The 12,010-nt window shown below is 41.9% G+C and overlaps 1 protein-coding gene across 3 annotated transcripts in view; it reads right to left on the reverse strand.

Annotated features, from left to right (window-relative positions):
- brip1 (BRCA1 interacting helicase 1) overlaps window positions 1-1,967 on the reverse strand; it is a 48,952-nt gene extending 46,985 nt beyond the window's left edge. For 2 of the 3 annotated variants that reach the window (XM_054795104.1, XM_054795105.1), the window contains exons 1-2: window positions 923-1,967; window positions 31-142 (exon numbers count right to left, since the gene is read on the reverse strand). In XM_054795104.1, the coding sequence (XP_054651079.1) occupies window positions 31-142; window positions 923-1,015 (205 nt within the window). In that variant the 5' untranslated portion in view covers window positions 1,016-1,967. The remainder of the gene's footprint in view (window positions 1-30; window positions 143-922) is intronic. The other variant, XM_054795103.1, reaches the window with a different exon arrangement.
- Window positions 1,968-12,010: the final 10,043 nt, after the last annotated feature.

Below are 12,010 nucleotides of genomic sequence, written 5' to 3' on the forward strand. Positions count from 1 at the left end.
TTGTTTTATAGAACTCGCTTGTCAACTTACCAAACTGTGCCTGCTGCCATCCCAGCGCCGAGCAGAGCAAAGCTAAACTCTTCCCACTTCCTGTCGGACTTTCCAGCAAACAATGCTGCCCATAGTTCAACCCTCGTAAGATCTGCAAGTGTGGCATAAAGTCATTTCAGTGTCATGATGTGCGTCTGTTGAATACATTTAGACATTTAATCTTGCATTTTGAAATGTTCTACTGCTTTGTTTATTCCAAATCCCTTCACTTGCATTATTAAGCAGCCAGAAAACCAGACTGAAAGAAACCAAATGTGAAAAAATACAATAATGATTCTGCAATCTTTTTGTGGTGTGCATCAAAATCAGTGGTTCCTCTAAAGAAAATCACATTTAAGATTCTGTACAGTACCAGATCACAACAGAAGTTACTCAAGGGTACCTACATCTAGCATCACTCACTTTCAAGTAAAGCAGTACTCTCCCACAGTCTGTTCGGCGGTAAATGTGTCCCGACTGCTGATTGGATGAGTGCTGTGAGCAGCTGTGGAGTAGGGGGCGTTTCCCAGCATGCTTTGCTGTCACTCCAATTATCACGTTCGACTGTGTTGTCCTGCCTCTTTAGTGTTATTGTGTACAGACTTGGTGTACAGTAATAGCTCAAGTGGTAGTGTTCTTCCTACTTTTGGTGGCGGTTAATGTGTCACCCTTAGTAACAATGCTAGTGCAATTAGTGCTACTGTATACAATATACTGTACAACGGTATGGCCTCTTTGATGGCTGTAGGAAGATATATGAATACATCATGGTAAATCAAAATGAGTTGTAAAAACAGATGTACAGCTAAGAATTGATCTGGTTGTGTGCTTTTCTTATGCATCACGCATATATGTACAGCACACATTTACAGTGTATATGAGAATAACATACTGAATTCATCATGGCCAGCTGGGATGGATACGCCTTGCAGGGGAAGTGGATCTTCACCCCTCCGATAGTGTAATCCACCGAGGACGATGTCATCTTTATGATCTGCTATATATATTTCAGCTCTCTCTCACACAGGATGTCTAACAGCGTTGCTAACGCTAACGTTACTTAGCATTTACTTAGTTCATATTACAAAACGGCGCCACTTTCATTTTCGTCTTCTTCTTCGCCTACTTTCTTCTTCTTCTTCTTCTTCTTCTTCTTCTTCACTGGAGGTCCACAATCGCGCCCCCTTTGGGCATGAGGCGTGTGACCGTAGTTACCAAGGACACTAGAGTTACAGCTGAGTTGCTGAGAACAGAGTGGTGAGCAAGAGAGGAGGCGGGGATAGGCGGACAATCTTGTACAACGCATTCACTAGCACTGAGATGAGTATAAAATAAAGTTATACTCTGTGCGTACACTTTGATAAAATGTATGAATGCTATTTACTAAACACAATGAATACATATGTATATATATAAATGTTTAAATCCATTATACTGCAGAAATATGACCTACATGTAGGTGTCAATAACATCCCGAGCAGCAGGATGAAAGATCTTGAGGGAACATGGAGAAAAAAGTATGATGGGTAGAACGAGCTTTTTCGAGAGCTCCCAAAATGTTTGCCATATAACGCAAAGCAGTTTTGCGTTCCCTCGCAAAAGTTTTACGAGGTCTAACTCATCTGCTGGGTCAAAGTGGACTAACCCAACTTGCTGGGTCGAAACAACAAACGCTGGGCTGGTGCGATAGTAACCCAGCGGCTGGATTACAGTTGGATTATTTTCAACCCATAATTTTTTAGTGTGTACCAGCAACTGACTTTAGATCACCAGCCAAATTAGAAGCAAGCAGACGAAAAAAAATACCCGCAGTGACCGACGCAACATGAGCCATTTACAGCTCTGTATTGTCAAATGCACCACGTAGGTAACGAAACAAGTTTATCAGATAACTTTGGATACGAGCTGAGCTGAGGAAAACCTAAGAAAAAGAAAACACAGACATACAGTAAATGCCAGGTAATTCACTTTAAGACTGGGATATGCCATTTTAGATGCAATTGTTTAGCACTGGGGAATTTTGCTAATTCTGAAAGAAATTATTTATAGCAGTGTAGGCCTGTCACGATAACAAATTTTGCTGGTCGATAATTTTGCTAAAATTTGTCGACGATAATCGATCATTTCAACCTTCTTTACAAACATCATTTGGTTTATTAGTCAATGTTCTTTTTGTATTGTCATATTTACGCCACTAGATGGCACTCAACATTGTGTACCTGGTACACAGACTCCGCCTACTAGAACACTCACGACTTGCCGGACGTCACGACGTCACAAACCAATCCTACTCATGGTGTAAAAAGACTACACTCAGCAAGGCAATAGGTAGATAAAAACAGACAAGGCAGTGAGCTCAGATGCAATGTTGCTAATATCTCTGACGCAATTCCTACTGTTGGCTTTTCAAATGTTAGCTTTTCAACCGTATTGAAAGGTTGCATTTCTTTTGCAATGTAGCGACTGATACTGTGAACGCGCACCATTTTACAGTGTTTCGTTTAATAGTTACTCCGCCGATCGAACGCCTCAGTAAGCGTTGACTGTCGGGAAGAAGGCTTTGCTTCACATCCACACTGGAACTGTGGCATTCGGCATAGATAAGCATAGAGAGCCTTCATTCATAATCGCGTCTGCGAGCTAACTGCTCGCACTCCGTGTACGTAGAGTCCCTCCATATAGAGAGTTGCGACATGACAGTCGAAAAAATACGGTCACGTGACTCATGGAGCCATCTTGGGGCCAAATTCGCGTTTGCGTTCGCCTTTTCTTTACAGTATTCTTGGCCGTATTCTTATTTTTCCCCAAAAATGCCGATTTGTTGTGTATTTGGATGCACAAATAAACATGACAAGGGTTTCAAGCTTTACAGATTCCCTTCAGATGTCAACAGACGAACAATTTGGGAAAATAAAATCAACCGTTTGGGCTGGAAGCCGAACTCGTCAAAGCTGTGCCAGGTAGGCTCTGTATATGGTAAAATTTTTAATGTCACAAGGTTTTGACAACTTGACAGAGCCACCTGGGGCGATGTTACTAAGTTTAAGGCATCTCTTGATGAGCTTGGCACGTTTTGGAGAGAGTGTGTTTACCTAAATATTGTGTTCTACTCAATTGTTTTGCTGTAAGAAAGTAGCCTAAACGTAAAATATACTCTAAAAAAAACGAAAAAATAAGGCAGTCATGAATGCTTAGAGTTAAGAATGGTCCTTGTGTAAATCACCTCTGGTTGCAAATAAAGTAATCCACGATCTCGAGCAAACTTATAAAACTGCATTCATTTTGAAATCTGTTGGCATTGAATGTATTGTGAAATTCTGCTTTTTATTCCATTTACAGTTAAAAACAAATGTTGAAGTTAATGCAACTGTTCCATATTCAACAGAATTCATATATTTTTTTTAATGTAGACTGAATTTGCTAATTTAATAAGCAGTTGGCAAAGCATTCATGCATGATGTCCATAACAGTTCAACAATGTTTTCATTCATGCAGTCAAGTCAGTCAAATTATACCATATTACACATTGGAAAATATAGATCTATAAATATAAAACAGACATTTTGCATGCGTCCCGTTGTGCAGAGACATTGCAATGTACATGCATTGTCGTACTGTGCACGCAAGCCGCGCTCTTGAATTGGCCCCAAAATGGCGATGAAATCTCAGTTGTCGTAACTCTCTATATGAAGGGACTCTAGTGTACGGAGCCCCCACCTCCACTACTGGGACAAAGAGGCTTAATACTGAGAAGATGCCCGCTCTCTTCTGTGTTCATTTCATATGGAGCCAACAAACACAGACACAATCAGAGTGAACCCTCTTGTCACCCAGCCTGTGAACCACAGAAAGACTAGCAGATGGAGCAGACGCGCATGCAAGTAAATGTCCATTTATCGAGGGCTCATAATGATTGACCTTTTTTATCATTCATTATCATTTATTATCAAATAAACATGTTTACTCTTTTCAACTTATAATTATAATGACAAAGGAATGACAACAAATTGATTTAGATGTCCAGCAGTTCTCCTTTTCAGAAGCCATTTTCAGGCAGCTCTGATAACGGTAGTAGTTCCTTCTGTATATCCCTCAAATGCACCACTGCCTTGTGTGCAGGTGCTTAACTGAAGCGCCCTCCCACCCCACAACACCCTCCACAGTAATACTGACCTGTATGGAACAGCAATATGCTGCAGACTGAGGCTTCAGTTTGGCACCTCTGCTCTGCCAAACTGATCTTTACTTAGGGTTATTTATTGTTCACCAAGTTTATTACATGTTTTATACCAAATGTATGCACCACCATTAATATATTAATATTTTTCAACATTACTATATGAATAATAATGCATTCATATTCATATTGTGATTATATTTAAGAGATACTGTTACTGTGGTTTAGATATTTTCATTTTGTCACCTTGTCTTGTCTCCTCCTGACACTGAAGTTCAGTTGGAGGGAACTTTAACTCCTGCAGTTGCACCCCTCCTCCACTTTCCCTCACAGCCAACCTGCAGCTTGGACCAGAGTCTGAGCCCCATTTCTCTGCATCGCTGTTTCTGCACTAATTGCAATTGTGGCCAGCTGTGCAACATACCACTGGGGTGAAGCGGCTGTAGCGACCCCCTAACAGGAAGTGCAGCGCACCAGAATAAGAGCGCAGGACAGGAAGTCCTCGCTCCTGATCATTCATCCGACTTACAGAGGTGTCTCCGGTCGTGGGAGACCCTTTCCTGTCTTAATGGAACATCTGCATCTTCTAGAAGCGCTACATCTGCCTTTGTAGAGAGGGGTTCTGTGGCTTATTTGTTCCTCTAATGGCTGTGCTGGACCCGCATTGATTATTCATGTCTCTTGAGATGAAACACTGTGATTGTAGGGGATTAATATTGTCACTTTAAATATCAAAATTCATCCAGCTGCAGGTGTTACGCTCAGCAGTGACACTAGCTACTTGCTGCAGGGGAGCAGCTTGTTGGTTTCTCTGTTTGTTTTGTTTCGCCTTCTCTTCTCATTTGTGTTTTGCTTTTTCAGGGGAACAGAACTGAGGGGAGGAGCTACCTGAACAGCCACAGGTGTTTCTGATATGGACACTCCTTTTAGTCACACCTGTGGTGGCAGGAAGGCGTCAGTTGAATACATCCGGTGACACACGCCACACAAAATTCTCCTTCAGCTTCCAACGAACAGCTATGGCTTATTCATTTTTATGCCTGGTGCGGAATGCTCTGAGACAACGTCGGGGCATGCTCCTAATGAGACTACGGATGGTGTCCTGGGAGACACACACAAACTACTGAGAATCATTTTGAGTTGCTACAATGACATTTTAGCCAAATGGACCAGTATGCTGCATCATTTTTTCACTTTCATTTTTGGGGTGTCTTTGATTTCCCCCCTCTTATAGGGTGATCATTTTCATTTCCATCAAATTAAGTGGCATCGTTTTGTTACCAATACATCACCCACTTATTATCAGGAAAGATATTGAAGATCATTTTTCCCCCAGTTTAGATCTGATGTGTTTTCGAAGTGTTCCTCTAATTTTTTTGAGCAGTGTATGTATATATATATATATATATATATATATACACACACACACACATACATATATAGCCCTGACAAAACAAGTATAAAAAATGCCTTTTTGGCCATGTATGAGGTGTGTGTCAAATATAGTCAGGATCAACGTTCCCTCTAAGCTGCGTGCGTGCGCAATATTGCACTGATCTTGCGTTCTCAGCGCACAAGAAATCATTGCTGCGCAGCAAAATAAAATACAACCTGAAATGTAAATAAAATAAACACATAATTTATTCTGTATCATTTTGCAGTGCAACTCCGGGAGTGACAGGCGACCACAAGCGATAACAACACAAAGACGAACACTGTCCAGCCAATAATGAGAGCCTGTTGGTATGTATTTACTTACGCAGCCAATCAATTCATTAACAGCACGTTACTTACTGTAGTACATGCCGCTGTTTTCCAGGTTAGCGTATAGCTACTGGAGCAGGGGAGCTAAATGCTGCTTGCTAACCCCGTATAGTAGCGAAACAAACGGGCATTGCTGCAGCCACGCACCAAGCTAAAGTAAAAAAAAAAAAAAAGTCCCCTAAGGTGTACAGGCTGTCGGAGTATGTGGGAACAAAAGAACAAGAGTTGAACAGGGATGAGATTTTTTTCTTTTTCTAATGAGGGCTGCTCTGAGACAGTTTTCTGAGTGAAAAGTGTGGACTAAATAAGTGGTTTAACCGTGCATGTGGTACTGGCGTGCTTTTATTCTGATGGCTGGAATTACAGGATACAGGAAGTGTTACGCCAAGTTTGCACCAATGATGCCGAAGGGACCAGAAGGTAGTTGTTTCTTTCAGGTGAAGGGTTTTTTTTGTTTTTATTTTCATTTTTTATTTAAACAAAAGTAAACATATACAGCAAATGTGTCATCACTTTCCAGTATATTTCCAGAATGAAATAGTACCAGAACAGGCTGCTGCAAAACAGAAAGGAAATGAGTAAATAACAGTAGACATAATTAACAAAATAAATGGTAAAAAAGAAAAGAAATGGAAAATGAAATGATAAACTAGGTGTTTCCTGCAAGATTTAGATTATTCATTGGATGAGATAGTTCCACGGCTTGTTTTGTCCGAGGTGGACCAAAACGAAAGCTACTTTGTGAAATACGCCTTGCTGACATTTTGAACCCACTCATAGACAAAATACCACAGAATGAAAGTTGGACTACCTCAAGTTCTCAGGTTTTGGACAGATGTGACACTACAAGTGTGCACGTCTGGTGGCGAATGTTCAGGTCGTTTGTTTGTATGCTCAGACACTTGAAAAATTAGAGGGAACATTGGTCAGGGTGGGAATGTGTATTGTGATCGTAATCTTGATTTTTCAATGTGATGTGATGCTGGTTTAAGATTGGTGTATGTTAATCGTGGGTCCAGGAACATTGACATGTTAGCACATGTTACGAGCTCAAAGAGCAAAACCCTCTGTCGGTGCTTTAAGAAAAAGTCATGTGACCGATACAGTTGCAGTTTTGCCAGTCTGTGAGGCACCAAACTGTTTATAAAGAAGCGAGTGTCACTACGTAATACGTACCCGGAACACAATTGGATCCGCCCGTGCACAAGGACTACGTCACTTCCTCCTTTAGCAAATTACATCCGCACACTGATCTGTTTAATAAAGTGACAAAGTAAATCTGCAGGACAATGTTTACCTGCCGCCAGTGACAAGTAGATGTGAGTGCCATCTGCATAGTTGTGGCAGGACACATTGCAGCTGCATATTAGCTGACCTAAATGAAGCATGTACATATTAAACAATAGGGGTCCCAGGATTGACTCCTGGGCAACCTCATAGGTCATAGCCATTTGGTTTGAGACACAGTTACCAACTCCAACGAAGTACTTCCTGTCCTTCAGATAGGACTTGAACCAGTTTAGAGCAGTACCAGAGATTCCAGCACAGTTTTATAACATCTGTAAAAAGATCACAAGGTCAGCTATGTCAAAGGTAGAGCTCAGGTCTAGTAGAACTAAAAGTGAGATTTTCCCTGCATCTGTGTTCAGACAGCTGTACATTGTCACCCTGATCACAGCTGTCTCAGTGCCGTGGTGGGGCCTACAACCTGATTGAAAAGTATCAAACACATTGTTAGGTAGGATAAAGTCAGTAAGCTGTTGGTATACAACCTTTTCTAAGACTTTTCCCAAGAAGGGCAGGATTGATATGGGCCGATAGTACTGTGGAATCAAGTCAGCGCTTCTTCAGAAGAGGCTTATGGACAGCAGTTTTTAGGTCCTTTGGAAATTTTCCAGTCTAAAGTGAGATGTTAACTAGATGAGTAAGTTGCGGTAGCAAACTGGTCAACACTGACATTACAAATCCAGTGGGCAACTTATCGAGGCAGGACATTGATGGACTAAAACTGCAGATGATCTCATCGACTGTTTTGTCACAGGTGCAACCCAAGTGAGGATAAGTGGCATAGAAGATGGATGGTTGGAAGGTGTGAAATGTGTCAGCTTGAGGTGTCTGGCTGCAGAATAGTTATTTGTGTTGTGGAAATGATTGCATTTTGTATACCTTGTACTTTGTCACGAAAGAATATTGCAAACTCATTGCACTTAGACGTAGAAATGAGTTGTAAGGGCAGTGAAACTAGAGGGTTTGTTAGTCTTAACTGTAGCAAACAGTACACGAGTTGTTACTACTCAGTTACTACAGTTGGTAGTGATTTCGGAAAAATAACTCTCCCTTGTTCTGCACAACGTTTGGTTGAAGGCATGTAGCTTTTTTTTGCAAACCTCATAATGAACCTGGAGCTTTGACTTGCGTCATTTTCGTCTCCCTTTTCTGTGCTGTGACAGACTCTTCATTTCTCTATGCCGCCTTTTGTGTCACGATTCGTCACGGGTGAGTTGAGGTTGTCGAGTGCTTGACCCCCGGTGTGCAGAGACGAAAACAGCGGCGTGCAAATTAAAGTCTTTTAATGGTGCAGGTACTCACAAACACAAGAACAAAAGGCGACAGAGTGGATGGCTCTGTGGAAAAACAACACAAGACTGTCCAAGGCAGTAACAACAGGTAAGGACAACGTCTAGGTGACAGAACCGGTGAGGGTACGAGGAACAACAATGAACCAGCGCTGCGCATCCGACGACACTGGCCTTTTAACCGCCACTAATGTTAATTGCCGGCAGCTGCGCGGCCACCAGGAGTGAAGCGGCTGCCTCTTCCTCCCCGCAGGAAGTACAGCCTGCCAAAATAAGAGCGGAACATGACAGTATTTTTGCATCTTGTGGCTGTCATTTTTCCTCCTTGTGAGGTCACCTTTTTGTTATTAAAACCTTTTGTTACCTCAGCCGTGTGCCTAACTCTCTGCATCTTGGGGTTCAAACTAATTATTACACCAACTCGTGACACCCTGATCAGGAAAAAAAGTTTTGCTGCCATCAAAGGAAACTCAAAAGGAAACGCACAAAGGACGACACCCATGCAGCCGTCAGCAGAGTGGCGCAGAAGAAGCATGCTTCGAGTCGCCAGCTGCCATAAGAACGGCATCAGGGTGAGCCATCTCTGACTCACTGATGACGTTGTGCAGTTTGCCGAGTGCAGTGGCAGAGTTGGTTGGCGGAAGATTGTAAAGAGAGGCCAGAAACACAGCGGTGAGTTCCCTTGGTAGATAATAGGAACGTCACTTCAGCAGTAAAAACTCCATAGATGGCGAGCGGCGCTTGTAACCAATTTGTATGTGTCCACACCACGAATAACACAGAGAAACACACACTGTCCCTTATAGCCTTCACACTATATAGTCTTCACACAATGGCACCTATAAGCCCATTCGTGCAGGCCAGTGATGCGTCCAATCACTGCTGTGACACAGCTGGTTTATTTCTGTTTTCTCCTAAGTTCCGATTTCTATGTCCTTATTTTGTTATACTTCCTGTTTTGTTCTGTTCTCGTTCGCCTTTACCTTCTAGATTACACACACCTGCCGCTAATTTTAGTTTCATGTATTTAGTTCAGCCATTGGCGTGAATCGGCATCTGCTGCCTGCCTGCATCTCAGTTATACGTGCCTTCTGCAAGCTTCTCTGCTTTTTGTTCAGCATTTGGAGTTATAATTTAAGCCTTTTACCTGCACTTGGGTCCCGTCTCTGCATCTAGAGGTCATTATCAACAAGACAACATGCGGCATCATAACAGCTGCAGTGTCATTCGGGAAATAAACATGGACTATGTGTCCAAACATTGGACAGGGGGCAGCTCCGTTTGTGTCACACTGTTAACCTGAAAGTTCTTTCCAAGAAAGCAAGCAATTTAGTAAATACCACTTTATTGAACTAGTTTTGTTGCATTACTTAAATAATATGAGTATAGAACTAGTGTCTGTGGCAGTCACTGAGTGTACTTATTTTTTCAAGTTTAAAAAACTTAAACTGTCAAGTTTTACCTCAGACCACAGGGATGCCCTGCTGTGATTGGCTTAAAATTCAAGACAAGTCTGGGCTTGTCCATTGGAGGAGACAGATACATTTGTGCGATTTTGTGTTTTTACAGACGAATTACATGCCTTTGCACTTTGCATACACAAAGCATTTTTTGCTTTTCTGTCTTTAACAAGTCTGATGATGCCATTTCTGTGAGAACAAGGTGAGCTATTTTCACTTAGGTACTCATTACAAACTGCTGGAACTTTTTCTTGTTTGGAACATGTACTTTTAAATGTGCATACATTTGAGGTTGACTGAGGTGACCATTTGATGAATCCAGCATTGTGTTCAAGAGCAGCTTTGTACTTGTACTTTGTACTTTGTACTGCATCGGTAGCATAGAATTCAAATTATTGCAACATGGTTTTGACAAAAGTGTCTTGGTAAATGAAATTCAGAAGAAAACTCCAAATGATTCTCTCATTAGAAAAAGGATGGACATCACATTTGCCGCTAGGAGAGGGGAAGGGGGTGAAGCATGAGCCTGATGTAACCGAGGGGTTGAATATTTCCACTAATGTTGTGGGAGTGCAGGGTGGACAAAAGCACAGGAGGCACGTTTATTCTTAGCCCACTCGTCTCACAACTCTTTCAATCAAGTCACCTCAACACAAACCACAACACAAAATAAGGGCGTTACAAAAAAAACATGTCCCTCCCCCCCCAACAAAATCAAACGTCCTCGTTTACCCAGTAATATAAAATCAAACAGTGGCACATAGGACACAAACATCTGCAATTGGCATCCCACAGAACTGTTTTTTTCCAGTATATGTGCATACCAGCCCATGAGAGTTTTGATACGGGGGCTTTGCAAGTCTGACATGGCAGGCACTGTTCACACCACTGGCGAATATCCTTGAGCATGGGAGGCCAGTAGAACCGTTCTCTAGCCTGCTCCCACACTCTTTCGGCTGCAAAATCCGCGGAAAGCGAACCCCCATGCAGGTGGAAGAGAATTTCAGGGACCAGCGCTGCAGGAACGATCACCTGATGTTGGCCCTCCCTTCCCCCAGGGGGAGTTCATTCACCATTGACAGCCTTGGGAACTCCAGTCCAGAGCTTCCGCTGCCACCAATGTAACCGAGCGGATGAAGATTTCCACGAATGTTGTGGGAGTGCAGGATGGACAAAAGCACTGGAGCCGAAGCTGCTGGAGGCACTTTATTCTTAGCCTGCTCGTCTCACAACTCCTTCAATCAGGTCACCTCAACACACATCACAACACTTCCCGCCTTCAAAATAGCACATCCAGTGGGGTTACCAAATAAAGGCGTCACAAAAAATTGCTTACACTGACAACCAGATAGATGGTCCAAAGATGGCCAGTGCTTTTCACTGAAAGTCAGCTTTGTGAGAGTGTCCTTTAATTGTTTTCTTTGTGTTATACACCTCATTGGTGTTTATTAGTAACTATGCCTAAGTATCAAAATTGGGCTTCAATTTTTGGAAGTTTAACAGGGTTGTTGGCAGAAATCTTAAAGAATTCTGTGTTCTTGGTGGTTTGTGCCCAAGTCTGATGGAAATCTTCAAGAGAAAGACAGGTGGGATTGGCAGGCAGTTAGCTGACCTGCTCCAACAGACATTGGTGGGTTGATTTTTTTTTTTTTTTTTATGATATGAATGGTTAGTTCATCCATATTACAGAAACATTTATTTTTCTATATTTAAATGTGCATGATACTTCTTTGCAGCGCACTGAGCCAACAGTCATCAGATGCCTTGTTCCGAGAGGACTTCGCCATTCTTGGCGATGATGCAACTGTGTTCTTCAAGAGCAGTACAGTGAGTAATTGTTTAGGATCAGTATTTTAATTGGTTTTGCCATTCTCTTGTTCTGTGTTTTGATTTATTTAATGGATGACAATGATAAGAACTATTGATATAAATGTGGTACCTCAGTTGATTTTAACTTGAAAATGTACCTTTCATGTTAAGAACAAATTAACTGATACATTTTT

This window comes from Dunckerocampus dactyliophorus, chromosome 12, assembly GCF_027744805.1.
Source record: "Dunckerocampus dactyliophorus isolate RoL2022-P2 chromosome 12, RoL_Ddac_1.1, whole genome shotgun sequence".
Lineage (NCBI taxonomy): Eukaryota > Metazoa > Chordata > Actinopteri > Syngnathiformes > Syngnathidae > Dunckerocampus > Dunckerocampus dactyliophorus.